The sequence below is a fragment of the Panthera leo genome, chromosome B4 (genome assembly GCF_018350215.1).
Source record: "Panthera leo isolate Ple1 chromosome B4, P.leo_Ple1_pat1.1, whole genome shotgun sequence".
Taxonomy (NCBI): Eukaryota; Metazoa; Chordata; class Mammalia; order Carnivora; family Felidae; genus Panthera; species Panthera leo.
In genome coordinates this window covers 89240577-89262247 of record NC_056685.1, presented here as the reverse complement: position 1 = coordinate 89262247, position 21671 = coordinate 89240577, and the positions used below count along the sequence as shown (strand labels likewise).

At 41.4% G+C, this 21671-nt stretch overlaps 1 protein-coding gene and 1 long non-coding RNA gene across 8 annotated transcripts in view; one reads left to right on the top strand and one right to left on the bottom strand.

Annotated features, from left to right (window-relative positions):
- LOC122224781 overlaps positions 1–21671 on the bottom strand; it is a 119778-nt gene that overhangs the window by 28363 nt on the left and 69744 nt on the right. The window lies entirely within an intron of this gene.
- Positions 1–21671, top strand: part of CB4H12orf56 (chromosome B4 C12orf56 homolog) — an 83658-nt gene that overhangs the window by 24396 nt on the left and 37591 nt on the right. For all 4 annotated transcript variants that reach the window (XM_042947067.1, XM_042947065.1, XM_042947064.1 and 1 more), the window contains exons 2-3: positions 3529–3709; positions 12672–12744. In XM_042947067.1, the coding sequence (XP_042803001.1) occupies positions 3529–3709; positions 12672–12744 (254 nt within the window). The remainder of the gene's footprint in view (positions 1–3528; positions 3710–12671; positions 12745–21671) is intronic.

The following is a 21671-nucleotide window of genomic DNA, read 5'->3' as shown; positions in this document are numbered from 1 at the left end:
CCATAACCTCAAAGACAATGAAAGGCATAGATAGCCTGCATAGGTGAACTAAACTGAATACCTACTGATCCCCCTTCCCCATTTGAAAGTCTTTCACAGTTTTCCCTGACAATCTGTCCCACATCACCCATTGTAATAATCTCAAAGAAAAGATCACTCACTCACAAAAATAAGGCTCTTCAGGTTGACCTGATTATTTACATAGGTACAGCAAGAGTGTTAATTTACCAGATAGGCCTCCTTAAAAATACTTTGCAAAAACTTTTGTCTAGAAGTTTTTATGAATGTCAGGTTCGACTTTTAAAAGCCTTTATTACTTGCTTTTCCTAGGCTAGGAAATCAGTCCCAAGAAGCTCCACCAGATTTCTCTTGTAGTACGTATAAATTTGAGTGAATTTTGAGGTCCTGAAAATTTGTTGATTGCCTGTCTTGCTAGGAAGTGGGCTTCCTAATACCTGTAAGCCAGGTCTCTGGGCTAGTTTTCCTGGGAAGGCGTGTAAGGACTGGTACCATAAGTACAGCCAACTGTTTGGCCCTTAAAATGGATTGCCATACCTGGTTAAATGAGTGTCCTTCTTCTTTTTTTTAATGTTTATTTATTTATTTTGAGACAGAGGGAGACAGAGAGAATCCCAAGCAGGCTCCATACTGTCAGCACAGAGCCTGACACGGGGCTCAAGCTCATGAACTGTGAAATCATGACCTCAGCCAAAACCAAAAGTCAGACACTTAACCGACTGAGCCGCCAGGTGCCTCAGAGTGTGCAGCTCTTGATCTCAGTGTTATGAGTTCCAGCCCCATGTTTACTTAAAAATAAAATCTTAAAAAATATAAATTGAAAAACAGGGGGCTCCTGGGTGGCTCAGTCGGTTGGTTAAGCATCCGATTCTTGATTTGGGCTCAGGACATGATCTCCCTGTCTGTGAGATCGAGCCCGGAGTTGAGCTCTGCACGGAAAGCACAGAGCCTGCTTGGGATTCTCTCTCTCTCTCTCTCTCTCTCTCTCTCTCAATCTCTCTCTCTCTCTCTCTCTGCCCCTCCCCCGCTTGTGCTTGCATGTGTGTGCTCCCTCTCTCAAAGTAAATAAACATTAAAAAAAATCTTAAAAAAATAAAAAATAAAGTATTAGATGTTAAATTTTCTTATTTTGGGGGGAATTATAGAACTTTTATTCTTATATAAGTGCTTATCTCTATAGGTCATCAAAACAGAAGTCTGTTTAATTAATTTATTAATACCCTCTGGAAAGAGGAAAATGTAACCCACCAATGTAATCAGAGGTAAAGGCTTTTCTGAATTGCAGACACCTAGATAAAGAGCATATAATTTCACAAGAAACTATATGTAAACATAGAAACACAATTTCACTGGTTCAGATACATAACAACTGTTCTCTTTATCAAAGGGTGGTAATCAGTTGCATTTTACTGGACACAATCAACTTGTATCAGTATGAACTAGAATAATTTGCACTATTACCAGTTTTCTACAACTTAGCGTGTTTTTTTTTTTTTTTTTTTTTTTTCCCAAAGTAACCTCTAGACCCAACATGGGGCTCAAACTTACAACCCAAAGATTAAGAGTCACATGCTCTACTGACTGAGCCGGCCAGGCACTCCTACAATTTACAGTGTTTTAAAACAGCTCAAAGACAATAAATGATGGAGAACAGCTAGATCATCTTTTTTTCCCATTTCAAAGCCTTTCATAATTTTTCCTGGCAAAGACAAGAGACAAATATAATACAGAGTTACATAAAACAAAATCTTAGTCATATGTATAATAGGATTCCAATTAAAAAAATTTTTTTTAAATTTTTATTTATTTTTGAGAGACAGAGACAGAGCACAAGTGGCGGAGAGGCAGAGAGAGATGGGGACACAGAATCTGAAGCAGGTTCCAGGCTCTGAGCTTTCAGCACAGAGCCCAGTGCAGGGCTCGAACCCATGAATTGTGAGATCATAACCTGAGCCAGAGGCGAATGCTTAACTGATTGAGCCACTCAGGCGCCCCAGGATTCTAACATTATAAGCATATCTTTGAAGGTCTCAAATAGCTTAAGGTGTTTCTGAAAAATATTGCTCAGAAGAGGATCCTTTACTAATTATAAACTTAAAAAATTTTTTGAGAGTGAGAGAGAGAGTGGGAGGGAAGTAGGGGCAGAGAGAGAGGGAGAGAGAATCCCAAGCAGGTTCTACATTGTCAGTGCAGAGCCTGACAAGGGGCTTGAGCTCACCATGACCTGAGCCAAAAATCAAGAGTAGTATGCTTAACCTATTGAGCCAGCCAGGCACCCCACTAATTATATAAACTTTTATTATTAACGAAAGCACATCCTTTGAACACCTCTACTGGACTATGCTTTGTTACCTTGGTTTGAATTACTCTATATATTTGAAAATAATTTCAAAAGTTAAATTCGAGTAGATCTTGATAGCTTTTCATTAATTTATCTTCCTATCTTTAATTCCTCTGAATTAGATTTTTAAATTATTGCCATTATTTGATATTTCCTTCCTATATTTGTGAAAAGAGAATGATGAAATTGAATGATCACAGGAAACATTTTTATACAAATTGTAAGTGCTTGCAAAACGTCTAAAGAGGAGGGGCGCCTCAGTGGCTCAGTCCATTAAGTGTCAGACTTCAGCTCAGGTCATGATCTTGCAGTTCACGAGTTTGAGCCTCTCATCGGGCTCTGTGCTTACATCTCAGAGCCTGGATCCTGCTTTGGATTCTGTGTCTCTGTCTCTCTGCCCCTTCCCTACTCATGCTCTGTCTCTGTCTCTCTCTCTCAAAAATAAATAAACATTAAAAAAAATAATAAAAAAAAAAGTCTATAGAGGTATTCCCCCTGATGCTTGGATTAAAGGTTTTAAATATGCCTCTGGTGATTCTCTGGCTCTATGCTTAGCTTCTCAGTCAGATGCTATTGCTGCCTACCTGTCATAAAAAGGGAAGTAGAGACGATCTAAAAATCCTAAGTATTTATTGAGAACTTTTCTCTTTTTAACCAAGAATAGAATTTCTTAAAAAAGAATAGAAAATGGAGTACTTTGGAGAGAAGAGAAAGCTATTTAGGAGCAGGAAACTTCCAATAATTCACACTTAGATGTTTGTATTCACAGAATCTTTGTACACTGTTCCCCACAAATGGACATTGTGTACTACATAGAAAAATCCTAGGTTAAACCCATTAATTTTACATTTTTAAGATCTTTTAAAAAATCTATTTTCAAAATGAAAATGGGGAGGGATATATTTTAACACACAAAAACACAGTTTCTATTTATTTCGCAATCCTATAGTGTAAACAGTTACTTGAGTTCTGCTGCTGAGCACATTTTTAGTAAAGACTAAAACAAACAGGGGAAGAATTGAGAAACCTGACCAAGAGAAAAGATATTCCAGGAGGAAAAAAAAAAAAAGAAAGAATGCAGTTTAAATTTGCCCTAAGCTTTAGGGGATTTATTATCACAGGATAAAGTTGTATTTGTCCTCAGTCAGTTCAATTTTTTTTTTTTCCAGATTGATGATTACCCACAATTTCTGAGTCCACCAGACAGAGAAACCAACCAACATATTCGTATCATCTATTCTTCAACTGTTTTGAAAAAAGAGTGTGAAAAATCAAAAGGTGTCAAGAAATTCTCATTTCCATTTCATCCATCTCATTTCCATTTCATTGCCGCTTCTAACAACAAAAAAGGTATGTAATATATTTCTTAAAGTGACACAAGAAAAGATGTATTTCATTATGAGACAAAAAAGAATGTTCTTTTTTTTCCTCCCCAGCTTTACTGAGGTATGATTGACAAATTACAATTATATATAAGGTGTCTAATGTGATGTTTTGATACATGAGTACATTTGAAATGATTACCACAATCAGGCTAATCATCTCACATAGTTGTCATTTTGTACGTGTGTGGGGAGAACACATTTGAGATCTATTTCCTTTGCAAATTTCAAGTATACACCATATTATTGTTAACTTTGTTCACCATGTTGTGCATTTTGGTCTCCAGAACTTATTTATTTTATAATGAACATCTATCTTTTGACTAACATCTACCTTTTTTCCCTAACTCCCAGCCCCTGGTAACTACTGTCTTACTACCTGTTACTATGAGTTTGTCTTTTTGTGCTGGTTTATTTCACTTAGCATGATGTCCTCCAGGTTCACCCATGTTGTCTCAAATGGCAGGATTTCCTGGTTTTCATATTTAATTTAATTTATTTATTTCTTAAGTACTCTCTACACCCAACATGTGGCTCAAACTCATGACCCCAATATCAAGAATCAGATGCTCTACTGACTGAGCCAGCCAGGCACCCCAGGATTTTTTTTTCTTTTTTTAAAGTCTAAATGTGTGTGTAAGGATGTCTGCTCCACCCCCCCACCCCAATTTTATTTATCCATTCATGTATTCCTGGACACTTAGGTTACTTCCATGTCTTGGTTACTGTAAATAATGCTGCTATGAATAGGAGAGTACAAGTATCTGAGATAATGACTTTATTTGCTTCGGATATAAACCCAACAGTGGGAATGCTGGATCATATGGTAGTCCTATTTTAGGTTTTTGAAGAACCTCCATACTGTTTTCCACCGTGGCCGCACAAATTTACATTCTCACCAACAGTGCACAAATGTTCCCTTTTCTCTACATCCTCATCAATACTTGTTATCTTTTGACTTGTTGAGGTTAACTATCCTAACAGTTGTGAGGTGGTATCTTGTGGGTTTTTTGTTTTGTTTTGTTTTGTTTAAATTTGTCTTTGAGAAAGAGAGACAGAGAGAGAGATGGTCAGGGAGGGGCAGAGAGAGGGGGAGACAGAGAATCTGAAGCAGGCTCTGCGCTGTCAGCGCAAAGCCCAATGAGGGCTCATGACCTGAGAAGGGGTCGGATGCTGAACCAGCTGAGCCACCCAGGTGCCCCTCACTGTGGTTTTGCTTTGCAATTCCATGATGATTAGTGAGCTGAACCATCCATTCTTGGCAGCATAGTGCCTGGGCAAAGCTTGCCATACATGAAGATATGTAGAAAATAACCAGAAATATTGTGAACCTGGCTTTAGGAAAACTCCTGATGGTCATCTCTTTGAATCTTGGCTCCCACAAGCAAGGGAAGCCACAGGGTCCTACCCTGAAAAATATGGTTTATTATGGTTATTAACATCATTCAGTCTTCATTCAGAAGTATTTGTTGGGAACCTTTTCACCCAAGAACTATGTATGCTTCACACCTAAACAGAAAGATGAAAGGCCATCTTTAATTTTGTTTTCAGGGAGCTCAGCATCTGATGCAGATGATTTTCCCACTGTGCCCAAGGAGATCTAGAAAATTCACAGTGGGATGGAGAGAGAAGGGGAGGATGAGGAGTCAGGGCTCCTGGCGCTCATCCAGCTCAACTAGAGCTTACTTGCTTTTATGCTTCACATTTTGGGCTTTATGTTAATGTTTCTGATGAATATGTTTTAAAAACCTAAGGATGAATAGATGAAAATAGAACATATAGTTCAGCATTACACTGTTTATTTCATGGTCTTATTTTATATATGTATATGAAATGTGTATGTACCTAAAGGAGCCCTTTAAACTATCAATCCCCATAATTGGGAGTTGGTAAAAAGCAGAGAAGAGGAGGATGGGCTTTGGACCGGCCAAATCCACATTTGAATCCTGGCTCCCACCTTTCCCAGCTGTGTGACCGTCTACAAGTTACCAGCTTTGTGAGCTCCAGTTTCCTGGTCCCCATCACTAGCTTCACAGGGTTGTTGTATTGCATGAAATGACGTGGGCAAGGCAGGGCACACAGCAGGAAAGCAGTCAGCTGTTAAGATGGCATCCTTAGCGGAGAAGAGGGGCAGAAGGAAGTCTGACAGGGCTCCTGGATAAGTCCTTCCACTTCTGGCCTCTAGCCAGAGTAGCCAGACCAGCCCACACCAGCCAATTCATTCTTCACTAGACTTCACTCCAAGTCAGACTCAGAATTCTTAGAGTATTGAATAACTACAAAGTGTGAGAAAACTGTCCAGTGTTTGTACACTCTCATGGATAAGCACCTTTCCACACTGACACTCTATGGCATGGCAACTATTTGTAGGAGTTGTAATTAGTCTTATTAAATCCCTGGTTGCTCACCAGGTCTCTTGTCACACTAATTAGAGAACCTAACTGGCGTTGGTTGCCTTAAATGCATATTTATCCTTGTCCACGAGCATAATTATTCTTGGATTTTTTTTCCCCCAACATGTATAAGAAGATAAAAACACACATTAAAGAAGCTGATGACAGGTAAAAGTTTTATAAAATTTAAGTTCTTAGAAACTTCGCAAATGATGTTAAAAGCAGTGAAAACTTTTTAAAAAACTTAGCTTGTGTTCATGTGCATGGCTGGTTCATAAACTTATAACTTTCCCCCTCTCCCCCTTCCTTACTTTATTCTCTAAAGGTTCCATCTAACACTTTATACAATGAGTTTTGAAAACACAAACTGCCACTGTCACAAGGAGTCATACACAGCCCACCTTGGAGAATAAAAAACGTCCCCCCTTTCCAGCATGCCAACAGTAATGTGCTCTGATTCCTGTTCTCTGCCAAGCTGCTTGTTCCCTGGGTTGGGTATGACTACATACCCAGGACCCTCATGATTCACCTCCCAGACAGTCTGTAATATGTGGTCCTGAAGCAAGAGAGAGGCTCAAACCTGTCTGACCATCTACTTGAAAACAGTCATTACTGTAGCCATTAGTGTTAATAATGATGATATCATGGCTAGAGAAGTAGCACACATTAACTACTGAGCATCTGAATAAAGATAATTATTAGAACTTACTCCAAACCTCTAGGGCGAAAGCCTAGGGAATATTTGTGTCATGTGGCAAAGGAGCTTGCACTCAAAGCAACTGGATTATCTTAACAAAGGAAACTCAAAAGTGCAAATCATTTGTAGTAAAGATACTTCGTTTATTCACTGCATTTGCAACAGGATTCCTAATTAGGCCCTACTTTTCTGGAGATATATAGAAAAAGAGGCTTTTCTCTATGTGTCCTTATATGGGTCATAGGTAGCACTTTAAATTGTACTTTTTATGTGTAGCTGGAAGAGGATGGTTGTTTAACTCTAAATGAACAATGCTGATGGGAGTAGAGCGACAGTGGGGCACTCACTAGCTGCTAAAGCTCTAGAATGAATTGGGTTATTAGCCCTTTAGTTTCAGGTACATTCTTGAACAGCACCTTCTAGTAGAACTTTCTGCAATGATGGAGATGTTTTGTATGTAGTAGAATTATGTCTAATACAGTAGCCAAGAGCCAACTGAGCCACTGAGCACTTGAGATGTGAGTAGTACTAACTGAATTTCAATTTAATTTTAATTTTAATAGCCACAGCTGTCTAGTAGCTATAGAAATGGTCACTGCGGTTCTAAAAGCATAGAAAAGACCTTAATGGCTTTAGGGTGTATTTTGAAACACTGGCAGAGCATGAAGTAGATGAATCCTCAAACCAGAATGAAACATAGTAATTTGATGAAACATAAACTGAACCTAGGTTTTATATAACTATATGAGATTTTGTTTTATACTGAAAACCTATATATTTTTTAAAACCAATGAGATGGGAAAAACTAAAGCGACAAGGCATTGATGAGTCTCTCAGGTTTAGTGGATAGTTTTTACGTAGGCTTGGCAGTCTTCCTCATAGGAATAGGGTTTTGATAAATATAACTGGAAATCTTGCAGGTAAGAAAGCACTGTTGTGGTTGTGTGTGTGTGTGTGTGTGTGTGTGTGTGTGTGTGTGTGTTTGTAGCATCCTTTCTAAAAAATATTCCTCAGGGGCGGCTGGGTGGCTCAGTCTGTTAATCGTCTGACTTGATCTCGGCTCAGGTCTCACAGTTTGTGAGTTCAAGCCCTGCATTGGGCTCTGCACTGATGGTGCAGAGTCTGCTTGGGATTCTTTCTTTCCTTCTCTCTGCCCCTCCCCTGCTTGTGTGCTCTCTCTCTCTCTCTCTCTCAAATAATAAAAATAAACTTAAAAAAATGTTCCTCAGCTGACCAGCACTACTGAACATGCCATCAGATATCCACTGTGCTAAATGGTGGAAAAACTTCATACCTAGGCTACTGAAGAAGACTGTAAACTGCTGTGTGCACATTAGAGAACATACTGGAACAGACAGAGGATAGGTCTCGTCTGTTATCTGCATTCAGGCTCTCTTGTCATTATGGCCTTGTATCTGCCAGACTCTGGCCACTGGCATCCAGGAGATCAGAACTCCTATCTGATGCAGACACAGAGACCACAGCTGTACTTCATTTCTCAGTGGAGATCACAGCTGATCCTGAGATTCTCCACACCATTGTTACAAATGAAATTTAAAGCTAACATAAAGAGGCAGGGACACAGGCACTAAAGTCATTTTTGGTCATAACCTTTTTTTTTTTTTTTTTTTTTTTTTTTTTTTTAATTTTTTTTTTTCAATGTTTTTTATTTATTTTTGGGACAGAGAGAGACAGAGCATGAACGGGGGAGGGGCAGAGAGAGAGGGAGACACAGAATCGGAAACAGGCTCCAGGCTCCGAGCCATCAGCCCAGAGCCTGACGCGGGGCTCGAACCCACGGACCGCGAGATCGTGACCTGGCTGAAGTCGGACGCTTAACCGACTGCGCCACCCAGGCGCCCCTGGTCATAACCTTTTGATGACGTCACACAAAAAAGAGAAAGTTCAAGGTTGGTTAGTGAACTTGGATGAAATGATGTTTAAGAGACAACTCACGTTCATTGTTTAGGGAATACGAACTTCCTAATAGAAAAGCCTCAGTGATTTCTTGCCCCCTTCCAGTATGCTGACAGTGCTGTGCTCTGTTTCTTTCCAGCTCTCCTCCTAGCTGTTTGTCCCCTGCAGGAGGTACTGCTATATCTCCAGGACCCCTGTGGTACACCTCCCAGACAGTCTGTAATGTGTGGTCCTGAAGCAAGGGGCTCAAACCTGTCTGACCTCTGCACCACAAGCGCTAATATGTTCTACCTAATTCCAGCAATGACCAAAGGCATTATTTCTATCACATTTAGTACCCACGTTTGTGAAATGCCTACTATTAGAAGTGTCTATGATGACTGGGGTCTTAGACTTATGTAGAGGTTTTTCACTTGCAAGTAGAAAAAACTGACTCATTTTGGAGTCTATGTAATTAGTAAAAATTATTCACTTACAAGTAGGAAAAACTGATTGATTTTGGAGTCTCCTAAGGAATCAAGAGGGGAACAGAAGGACCCAATAGTGGAAGACCAGAAACCCAGAGGCCTGTTCCTGAGCCTGAACAGCCTGTGAGAGACTTTCTTCTGGATGCAGCTAGTTTCAAAGACTCCTAGCTCAGCCTCTCACATCCAAATGTCACAAGTCTAGAGGGAGACATTGATCAGCCTAACTTGGATCAGAGCCAACCCCTAGACCAGTCAGCTATGGCTTGGATAGGGGTGGATTCAGATTTTGTGGGGACTGAAGCTCATACAACGTGCAGAGCCTTCTTTAAGAAAAAGAGTTAAAACACCAAATAGAATGACTGCAGCACTCCCAAGATAGATAGGCAGAAGAAATCACAAACATAGAGCGTTTGTGGACACTCCCAAGAGAAGAAGTGAGACAGAAGGAAAACTGAAGTGGGAAGAGCCTGTGGTCTTGAATGACTGTGGTTAACATGTCTTCCCTTTGTTTATAAAGACATTTGACCATTGGCACACATGGTCAGGGCTTCTCCTAAGACTTTGGAAGGAACTCATACAAATGAGGGACCCTAGAGCTGAATCATCACTTACTTCATCAGAAGGAGCAGTCTCTTTTTTTAAAAGATGGGCACCCAGGTGCCTGGGTTGAACATCCAACTTCGGCTCAGGTCATGATCTCAAGGTTCATGAGTTTGAGCCCCTCATTGGGCTCTGTGCTGACAGCTCAGAGCCTGGAGCCTGCTTCGGATTCTGTCTCCCTCTCTCTCTGCCCCTCACCTACTCGTGCGCTCTCTCTCTCTCTCTCTCTCTCTCTCCCTCTCACAACTAAATAATTAAAAAAATTATTTAAGAGATGGGCATCCATACTGTGGAAGAGGACAGTTCCTCAAAGAAAGAAGGCTCTGAGAAGACCACATGACAGATGACCACTACAGTTTGGTCCTTCCCCTGCAGCTGCAGTTTCCTACTTTTTTTTTTAAAGATTATATTTTTAGGGGCGCCTGGGTGGCTCAGTCGGTTAAGTGTCTGACTTCGGCTCAGGTCATGATCTCATCGTTCATGGGTTCCAGCCCCGCACTGGGCTTTGTACTGACAGCTCAGACCCTGGAGCCTCCTTCAGATTCTGTGTCTCTCTCTCTCTCTCTCTCTCTCTCTCTCTCTCTCTCTCTCTGCCCCTCCCCTGCTCATGCTCTGTCTCTCTCTCAAAATTAAAATTTTTTTTTAACCTTTATTTATTTTTGAGACAGAGAGACAGAGCATGAACGGGGGAGGGTCAGAGAGAGGGAGACACAGAATCTGAAACAGGCTCCAGGCTCTGAGCTGTCAGCACAGAGCCCGACGCGGGGCCTGAACCCACAGACCGCGAGATCACGACCTGAGCTGAAGTTGGATGCTTAACCAACTGAACCACCCAGGCGCCCCGCTCTCTCTCAAAATTAAAATAAAAACATTAAAAAAAAATTTTTTTTAAAGATTTTATTTTTATGTAATCTTTACACCCAATGTGGGGCTTGAACTCACAACCCTGAGATCAGAAGTCACATGCTCTATAGACTGAGGCAGCCAGGCACCCCTCAGTTTCCCACTTTTTAACAGAATTTTTGTCTCAACTCCCCACGTGATCTACAAATCTCATGAACTATACTGCACCTCAAGGGGAATGTGTTGACATCTTATGTCTAGACCAGAGAAAGCTAGAATGGACTGTACCCTCCAGCTATCTTTTTATTTATTTATTTATTTATTTATTTATTTATTTATTTATTTATTTAATTTTTAACATTTATTTATTTTTGAGACAGAGAGAGACAGAGCATGAACGGGGGAGGGTCAGAGAGAGGGAGACACAGAATCTGAAACAGGCTCCAGGCTCTGAGCTGTCAGCACAGAGCCCGACATGGGGCTCGAACTCACGGACCACGAGATCATGACCTGAGCCGAAGTCGGCCGCCCAACCGACTGAGCCACCCAGGCGCCCCTCTAGCTATCTTTTTAAAGACCCCATCCAGCATCACCTTTGGCCCTCTGAGGTGAGAGGGTTCTTTCTCCCAGGCATGAAGGGGCCCTGGCTCCTCTCAGATCCATGACAGTAATGGAGAATTGTGCAAAGCGTTCAAAAGGAATGGGGTCAAACTCAGTGAAAGCACACTTAAGATTTTGGTTTCATATTATGTAAATTTTACCTCAAAAGAAAAATAAACTGACAAAAATTAAAAGGGAGGGAAGAGGACAGAGAAGCAAGCAAACCGAGAAAGGAAGCAGCTGACAGCCAGCGAAATCCCCGAAAGGAATTCTCTGTGGGAGCAGGGCTTTCTCGCTTTTCCCTCCCTGGCTCTCTGTATGGCGTGCGCATCCCTGCAGGGATGGGGAGGTGGTTTGACGGGGCCACACCGAGGTTCCCTTGGAGCCTAGAAAGTAAGGCTAGTACTGACCTCTTGAAATGGCCTGTGGAAAGGCCCATTGGGTTCTTGTTCCAAACACTTATTACATACTGTTATTATTTGTTCCTCCAAGCAAGCAAACGAAATACACTTACATAATTGGGAGGACATGATAATTTTCTTGATGCAAGTTATGATCTGTTCTCTGATTTTTACTTTAAATTAATGTTTATTGTGTAACTACTCTGCCAGGCACCACGAGTCACTTTTATACACATTATCTTATTTTTAATCACAGAATTATCTTTCTTAATTAATTAATTAATTAATTTTTGAGAAAGAGATAGAGACTGCCAGTGGGGGAGAGGGGCAGAGGGAGAGAGAGGGAGAATTTTAAGCAGGCTCCAGGCTCAGCATCAAGCCCAACATGGAGTCAATCCCACAATTCTGGGATAACAACCCAAGCAGAAATCAAGAGTTGGACACTCAACCGACTAAGCCACCCAGGCGCCTTTCATCTTCATTTTTATAAAGTAAGATACTGGGTCCAAAATGATAAAGTAACTGGTAAAGTCTTGTAAATTGTAATGTTTTACAAGGGTCTGAAGTTGAGTACATGTTTTAACATCAAAGCCAAAGTTCCTTTTGTTCCATCATGCTGCCCAGCTTATCATTTGGCTTGTTTTGTTTTATTTTTTAATGCATGTTTATTTTTGAGAGAGAGAGAGACAGAGTGTGAGCAGGTGAGGGGCAGAGAGAGAGGGGGACACAGAATCCGAAGCAGGCTCCAGGCTCTGAGCTGTCAGCACAAAGCCAGATGCGGGACTCAATCTCACAAACCGAGAGATCATGACCTGAGCCGAAGTCAGATGCTCATATGACTGAGCCACCCAGGTACCCCTGCCCAGCTTATAATATGGGACTTGCAAGTTTTTGTGGGGATTTATGAGCAATCATCAATTCAGTACATGTAACTATATCTTCTTCATAAAATCAAATTATGTAAAGTATTAAATGATTTTTTTCTTTTTCTTTCTTTTTTCTTTCTTTTTAGTTGAAGAAGAGATTAATGGCCCTGTCTTTTGGAGAGGCAAAGAGCCCCGAAGTTTGAATGAATCCTCTCTCAGGTGAGATTTTGTTCAGAGCATGTTTTTAATTTGCTGACTAAAACTTATTTTATATTTCAATTTGCTCATTTTAATGCTTTTTCTCTACTAATGGCTTTGGACTGAGTTTTATTTCATATATATAATAATGAAGAAGATATTTGGAAAGAATGTTCTTCTAAATTCAAATCCAGTTAGTTTAGATAGTAAAGTATAACATTTCTTATGTCAATGAAATATATAGATTTTACAATATAAATAAATAATTTATTAAAATTAAATTCAAATACATTCATAATCTCTTGTTCTGTGTAGGGCATGATGTTAGGCCCTGTAAAGGATAGAACGATGAGTAAGGCATAGTTCCTATCTTTGAGAAGCTGATTTCAACCAGAATGTGTGACATTTGCATAAACATAGATAACACAGAGTACACATATTAAGTGTCTTCAGTGAGTTCGAGCCCCACATCGGGCTCTCGATTGTTAGCACAGAGCTCACTTCAGACCCTCTGTCACTCTCTCTCTGCACCTCCTCCCCTCTCAAAATAAATAAACATTAAAAAAAAAAAATAAAGAGGGGAAAGGTAATATTCAGTTGTGGGGAGAAGTCAAAATGCCAGAGAATGGTGAATTTTCAGTGCACACAGAGAGGGAGATCTTGCAGCTGGAGGGGATAAAAAACAAAAGAAAACAAAAAAAGGAAGATAGAGGCAGGAAAAGTAGAACATGTTTTAGGAAAGGTAAGCAGTCCACAGTGATTTAAAAATAGAATGGGGCGGGGGGGGGGGGCGCCTGGCTGGCTCTGTCAGTAGAGCATTCAACTCTTGATCTCGGATTTGTGAGTTCAAGCCCCACATTGGGTGTAGGGATTACATAAAAAATAAAATAAAATAGAATAAAATAAAATAAAGTAAAAAATAAAGTAAAAAAAATAAAGTAAAATAAAATAAAATAAAATAAAGTAAAAAAAATAAAGTAAAAAAATAAAACAGAACAGGAATACCAGTATAAGGTTAAAAAGTAAAACTGGGCCTATGCTTTGGAGAGTCTTAAAAGTCCAAGTGAAGACTTTATGTGTCATTTTGTAGATTATGAGGAAACTATTGACAAATTATCAGTTGTGCTGTAATCCATTTGAAGAAGGAAAAATCAGAGGTTGGTGGGAAGTAATGAGAATCTATCTGAACTGGACTAGTGGTAAAGGGAATAAAGAAAAAAGGATGGATGGAAGACACATTTCAGAGGCAAACTCTACAAGACCAGCAACTGAACATAAGAGACAGAGACAGAGAAGCCACTGTGGTTTCAAGCCAGGGTTATGTCCAGGTGATGTCCTTCAGAGAAATAAGGATGACAGGAGGGTTCAAGCCCAAGTACTGGTTTAGACAGCTTAAGCTTGAGGTCCTAGTAGGCCTCAGCTGGTGAAGTTCATCTGGCAGTAAAAAATTTTAGCCTGGAAGGCAGGAGAGAAGGCTGGATGTAAATTAATTAATTAATTAATTAATTAATATTTTAGAAAGTGAGAGAGAGAGAGTGCAAGCAGGGGAGAGGGACTGAGTGTGTGTGTGTGTGTGTGTGTGTGTGACAGAGAGAGAGAGAGAGAGAGAGAGAGAGAGAGAGAGAGAGAGAATATCTCAACCAGGCTCCACGCTTAGAGCTGACCCGATGTGGGGCTCAATCCTAGGACTCTGGGATCAAGACCTGAGCCGGAATCAACAGTCAGATGCTCAACCGACTGAGGGATCCAGGTGCCTCCGGATGTAAATTTAAAAAGGATGTCCTGGGGCTCCTGGCTCACTCAGTCAGTAGAACACACTGATCTCAGGGTTGTGAGTTCAAGCACCACACTGGGCATACAGCTTAAAGAAAAAAAAAATTACAAACAAACAAACATAAACAAATAAGTAAAAGGGAGCTCCATAAGCTGCAGAACCTGAAGTATGATTCTGTTGCACACCTTAAGTATCTAGACGTTAGGAGGAGGAGGGGAGCACAGGATCCGAAGAGCTGCAAGTCAGGAGAAATACTGGCATGGAGAAGATGAGTGTGGGTTGGGGACCTGAAAGGTCATGGCAAGGGGGAAATATCCAAGTTAGGAAAACATTGCAAAATACTATAAAGGAAACATGAAGCCCTAATTGGGAAGTGTCCACAAAGCTGTGCTTTTCCATACAGTGCGTTAACTTAGGTTATTGAGGGGAGGGGGGTGTTTTTCCACTGCACTTTCTTTCAGTAACCTTTTCTTATTAAACAAGATGACCTACAAAATCTCTTCTAAACCCGAATTTCATTATTGTAACTTCCTTTCTCACACGAAAAAAAACTTGGCTTAGGAAGATGGATGCATAGATACGTATTGGTTGATCGACTGGTGTATTTGTTTATTTATTACTAAGAACACATCACCAATTTACAGAATTTTAACTTTACGACCAACTATTCTGGACAAGAAAACTGGTGGAAACTTGGCTACAGTAACTAGCTCTCTTAAAGGTTTTTAAAGTTTAAGGAGTTACCTTCAGAAATGATCTCTTGTGTTCCTGTCAGTGTTCTCAAGGCTTTGGAGGTTCTGATTATATTTGAAGCTGGAACATCAGGAAAACTTAACTGGCTAAGACAGGACTGACCAGTAAGTGTTCTGTTCTGCATTGCAAACCTTAGCTCAGAAAACACTCTGAGACCCCTTTGTAATGCTGGGAGTCGGGGAGGGGCCAAAGAGCTTGAACCACTGAATCCCTCCACCAGGGTTTCTCAGCAGGGTGCTGTCCGGCATTTTGTGTGGGACCCCTCGTTGTCATGCAGAACACCTGCCCATTGTGGGATTGGAGCGTCCCAGGCTCTTGTCCACCAAGTGCCTGTAACACTCTCCGTGCATTGTGGCAACCACACATTTCCACTGGAACCACCCCTGCTACTTCCATCTATTGGCAAAGCTTGTTTGTATTTCCCCCAACCTCTTTCTCCCTTCTCTCTGCAATCCTCTCTCTCACCTTCCCTAGTAAGCATCCTTGCTCTTCCTAGAAATTCTGTGCGTGGGTTTTCATTGACACCCCAGTGTGATAACGTAATAATACAAATCTAAGATGGTTCCTCCTTAGGGGCACCTGGGTGGCTCAGTTGGTTCTGTCGGTTCAGTGTTGGACTTCGGCTCAGGTCATGATCTCAGGGTTCATGAGTAATAGCCTCACCTTGGGCTCTGTACTGACAGTTAGGAGCCTGCTTTGGATTCTGTTTCCTTTTCTTTCCACCCCTCTCCTGCTCATGCACACATGTGGTGGCTGTCTCTCTCTGTCAAAATAAATAACTAAACTTAAAAAAATAAAATAAAATGGTTCTCCTTTCAGTGGGACTTCCATTTTAGTAGGCATGGAAACCAGAAGCTCAAGGAGAAAAGCTTTATTAGTATTTTGTTTTATTGAGGTTACACTGACACACAGTAAAGTGCAATGAAGTATACAGTGTGATACATTTTATCATATGTATCACCATAATCAACATCTGTTGGTCCCTGGCTGCACTGTGGCCTGGAAACTTTGTCAAGGCAGGAAGCTGGAGCAGTTGTTAGGTCTCACCTTGTTTGTTTTCCTACCTCTCAGAGATGACTGTCTTTGTTGTCCAGTGTCTAGTGTCTTTTTAACAACATTTCTTTTTTAAAAATATTTATTTATTTTTGAGAGAGAGAAAGAGAGAGAGATCATGAGAGCGAGCACAATGGGGGAGGGGCAGAGAGAGAGGGAGACACAGAACCTGAAGCAGGCTCCAGGCTCTGAGCTACTATCACAGAGCCTGATGTGGGGCTCGAACTCAAGAACCATAAGATCATGTCCAGTGTCCAGGGTCTTAAAAGCTGTTTTTATTTTTTTGTACGTTTCCCCCCCAGTTTCTTTTTCCTTTCTTTCTTTCTTTTTTTTAGGTGAGAGGGCATATCTAGTCCCTGTTACTCCATCCTGTCCTGGAACAGAAAAAAACAACCAAACAACTAGTAGAATTTTAATCTTTACACTAGTATATACGGAAGGGGATCTGGATTGGTTTCAAATCCTTCCTGGAGCCAGGGATAGCTGCAGAATTTTCATAAAAGATATTCCATCAAAGAGTGCAGCAGAAGATGGGGGTGGTTAAGAAACTTTTCTTCCTTTGGTTTTATGTGGTAGATGAATTTATTTTTGGTGGTTTGCTGGGGCTGGGAAGCTTAGGGAATGAAGGGCAGCAAAGCCCGCTCTCCCCTTGGCCTCTGCCTTTGGGAGCCTGCTGTTTTAAGGCCAATTCAACTTACCAACTCCAATTCCAGACTATAATAATGAAGAAACCGTGAAGCTCAGGACCTCAATTATTGGACTTGCAAAGGCCCACTATTCTGCCTTTTACAGGAAGGTAAAACCACACCCTTTCAGGTAGCTTTTTCAACAAAGCTAATGTCCAAAATAGGTTAGAGAGTCAGTTCTATAGGAGAGCTCATTTCCCTAACTACCCCTGCTGTTTGAGGTTAGATGGGCTACGGGGCTTGAACTTGCTTGTCAGGGAGCCAGAATCTGGGATGCTCATTGCTGCTTCCTGGTGTTGTTGCTGCTTTGAGATGAATAATACCCTCTTTTATTTTTTTTTCTTACATTTATTTATTATTGAGAGAGAGAGAGAGAGAGAGAGAGAGAGAGCACACAATCTAAAGCATGAGCAGGGGAGGGACAGAGAGAGAGAGTGGGGAGAGAATCCCAAGCAGGTTCCGCACTGTCAGCACAGAGCCCGATGTGGGGCTTGAACTCACGAACCTTGAGATCATGACCCGTGCCGAAATCAAGAGTGGGGCCCGTAACCAACTGTGCCACCCAGGTGCCCCGAGATGAGTATACACTCTTAACGCGTGCTGGCTGGGCCACGTGAGGAGATAGCGCAGAGCAGGGTGTGGGAAGAAAGCTCACCTGGAATAAGAGCAAAAATCTATGGTTTTTTCAAGTCTGGCCTCAAGTCAGAATCTCTCAAGGGTTCATGGAAAGTTCAGACTTCTGGCCTCTACCCCAGACTACTGAGTCCTAAGCTTTAGGGATGGGACTCAGCAGTCTGTTTTTGGTAGCTCCCGAGATGATGCTGTTAGCTAGCCACCACGGTTTAGGAAATCTTGGCCTAAACAGTCAACGTACTCCTGAATTACTGAGATTCCTGCGTTCTGTACCCAGGACATGTCTATAATCCCTCAACTTCTGTTTTCACTGCCAGTCCTCTGGTACAAGCAACTCTCCTCTCACCTGGATTTGCAACACCTCTTTCTGCTCTCCCCCATCTCCACTGTCCGTACCTGCTGTGGTTGGAATGTTTGTGTCCCTCCCAAATTCCTGTGTTGAAATCCTAACCCCCAAAGGTGATGATATTGGTAGATGGGCCTTGGGGCAGGGGGGTGGGGGGTGGGGTGCTTTAATCTTGAGGGTGGAGGCCTCATGAATGAGATTAGCGCTCTTGAGAAAGAGGCTCCAGAGAGCTCACTAGCCCCTGCCACCAGGTGAAGACACAGCCAAAAGGAACTGGCTGGGAACCAGGAAGAGTGTCCTTACCATAAGGCAAAGGCACCCTGATCTTGGACTTTCCAGCCTCCAAAACTGTGAGCAATACATTTTCTGTTGTTTATAAGCTACCCAGTCTGTGGCCTAACTGCTTTGAAAGTAGACCCAAACAAGCTAAGACAGTACCTCTCCACCCCTGTCTGAATCCATTACTCACCTTAAAGCCGAAATGATCTTTTTGCAAATGTCTCTTTGCCCCAAAAATAAAACTTTTCACATGTCTGAACAGACCAGCACGCCCTGGCGTTTGCTTATGTCTCCAGCTTCATCTCAAGTCACTTTACCCCTTGCTTATCACACTGTCTAGAGCACCTCAAGCTTTTTCCACCGCAGGGCCTTTACACTTTATTTCCCCTCTTAACACTGCTTTTCATGTGGCTCACTCTTTCTCATCCTTCAGGTCTTCGCTTGAATGTCCACATCTCAAAAAGGTCTTGCCTGATCACCTGTCTGAAGTATATTACCCTCCATGGGTCGCCTGGGTGGGTCAGTTGGTTAAGCTTCCGACTCTTGGTTTCGGCTTGGGTCACGACCTCAGGATTTGTGAGTTCAAGCCCTGCATCAGGCTCTGCACTGACAGGGTGGAACCTGCTTGGGATTCTATATCTCTCTGCCCTTCCCCTGTTCTCTCTCTCTCTCAAAAATAAACAAACATAAAAAATGAGGTATACTATCCTCCAACAGATGCACACAGGTTTTATCAGAGTACTCCCTTTGTTTCACAGCACTTTTATAAACAATTACCTATCAATTGTTTATTGTCTGTCCTCCCACTAGAATGTGAGCCTCACAAGGACAGGGACCTAGGTATTCTTGCACACTGTATATTTCCAGTGCTTGGCCTAGTGTCTGGCATATAGTAGCTGCTTAATATTTGTCGAATGATTAATCGTGTTCTTTACGACCTAGCCTGGCTTGCATTATATAGGCTTGGGGAAGCATGATCTCATCTAAATCCATGTAATAACAAAGCATGTTTTGAAGGGGTTGATGCATTTCCAATGTTGCCCTAAGTGCTGTGACTTTAATTAGTTCTGGGAGGAGGGATCTCTCTGCTGTCTCATGGTACTAAGTGAAATTCCTGACATGACTTTCATAACTAGAAATACTGAGGGAAAGGCAATGCCACTGATAGCCATCCACATGCTCTCGGACTCAATATTCTTCATTCCACACTTTGGCATACAAATGCCCCAGTTTTTCTACACCACTCTGATAGTCTCATTATTTTCCTCTAATTTAGAAAAATAGGTTTCTTTCCTTTCCTTTTCTTTCTTTCTTTCTTTCTTTCTTTCTTTCTTTCTTTCTTTCTTTCTTTCTTTCTTTCTTTCTTTCTTTCTTAAGTTTATTTGTTTTGAGAGAGGGGCGGGAGAGAGGCAGAGAGGGAGAGAGAGAATCCCAAGCAGGCTCTACACTGCCAGTGCAGAGCCTGAGGTGGGGCTCAACTCGCAAACTGAGATCCTGACAAAAGAAGCTTCTAATTAATGTTTGCAGTAGTTGTTTTAGTTTATTGTGGGGGTCGGAACTCTATTAGAAGTAACAGAAATCCAACTTAGGTTAAAAGGGGATTTTATTGGAATAACTGGGACCACTCATATAGTTCAATGCTCATTCAACAGATGTATATAGAAATAGACATAAATACAGAGACAAATGTAGATTTGTCTACCTACCACTCTAATCTGGCATGCTTTAATTGCTGGGCTCTGTATTCAATTTTAATTATTATTATTTTTTATAAAGGTTTTCACTTTTTAAAACAACGTTTATTTATTTTTGAGAGAGTGCAAGCGGGAGAGGGTCAGAGAGAGAGGGGGACAGAGGATCCAAAGCGGGCTCCATGCTGACAATGGCAAACCCGATGTGGGGCTCAAACTCATGAACAGTTAAATCATGACCTGAGCTGAAGTCAGATGCTCAACCGAATGAGCCACCCAGGTGCCCCTTCACTTTTTTTTTAAAAGTTATTTATTTTGAGAGAGAGAGAGAGAAAGGGGGGGGGGGGAGGCACAGAGAGAGAGAGGAAGAGAGAGAATCTTAAGCAGGCTCCACGATGTCAGTGCAGAGCCCCATGTGGGGCTCAGTCTCATGAATGGTGAGATCATGACCTGAGCCAAAATCAAGAGCTGGACACTTAACCTACTGAGCCACTCGGGTGCCCCTGTATTCAATTTTAGATGTTCAGTAGTGAGCAAAGTCAGCAAAGGTCAGAAGCCAAACAGCAGAATGTAGGAATGGTTTGAGATTGAGGCACAGCTGGAACTGGGGACTTGAGTGGGCACAGAACTTTGTATCGTCTGATGTAGGTGGATCAGCCTCATTTTTTTCTCACTGAATACCATGTCTTTTGAGGCACAATAAACAAAGTTATTAAATTCACATTTTGCCCGTCTTAAATTCACATGTCACAGCTCCCATCACCAGATAAAAGCTAACTCACACACCTTGCATAAAATTTAAAAATCCTGGGAAGGTCGCTGATGCCTAGCTTGAATAAATGACTCACTGATGAAAAATGGCCACCACAGCCAAGAGGTCAGTCTTTAAAGCACAACAGCTTCTGTGTGCTCCATGTGTGGAGGGAAGGAGGAGTTTCCAAATAAAGGGGCTGAGGAGGGAGCTAGGTCTGCTATCCATCCCATAGTTTTCTAGCACTATCATCTCCATAATTAAGCACAGGAGTCAAAAGCATAAACAAAGAGCAGACTGGGATAAAAAACAGTAATTAGAGGACTAAAGAATGTTATCATGTGCAGAGCTTTGAAACACCTCTGAGGTGTAAAGTTTTAGGCCTAATTATGAGAAGCTGCAGGTCATAAGAAGGATGCAGTTACCTTGGGACATCAGACTTACATAAGTATGATTGCTTTTTAGGGCAATAGTAAACAACAGGTGTTTTAACACCTAAGGGATGGAAAACAGATTAGTGATCTCTGATAATGAGATTCAGTATTTAGGTTTCTCTGTCTTTAGTGTAGCTCTTCATTAGTGGATAGTTCTGTGTTCTCATATGCATTTTACAGGAGAAAACCCAAGGAGATATTTCAAGTAGAAACAGAGTACTGTGACCTACTTAAGAGTTCCCTAAAGCTGCAGGGGGAAAAAAAAGACTGCATATTGCTTGCGAGTGTAAAGAAACAGAGAGGAAGGCTGAGATCAATAGAACACTTTTACAGTGCCAGCTCAGAGGAAGATTTATACAAATTTAATTGAGTTCACCTTGAATAATCCATGAGGAAAAAGAAATTGTGCCAATGCTTAGCCCTCAGATTAGGTCTGGTTTGCCCGTACCCCCTAGGGTGGAATCTGATCTGAATTTACATCTATCTATAGCTTTTACTGATATTTGGCTATTGGAAATTTAAAAGGAGAGTTTCTAACCACAGTCCAT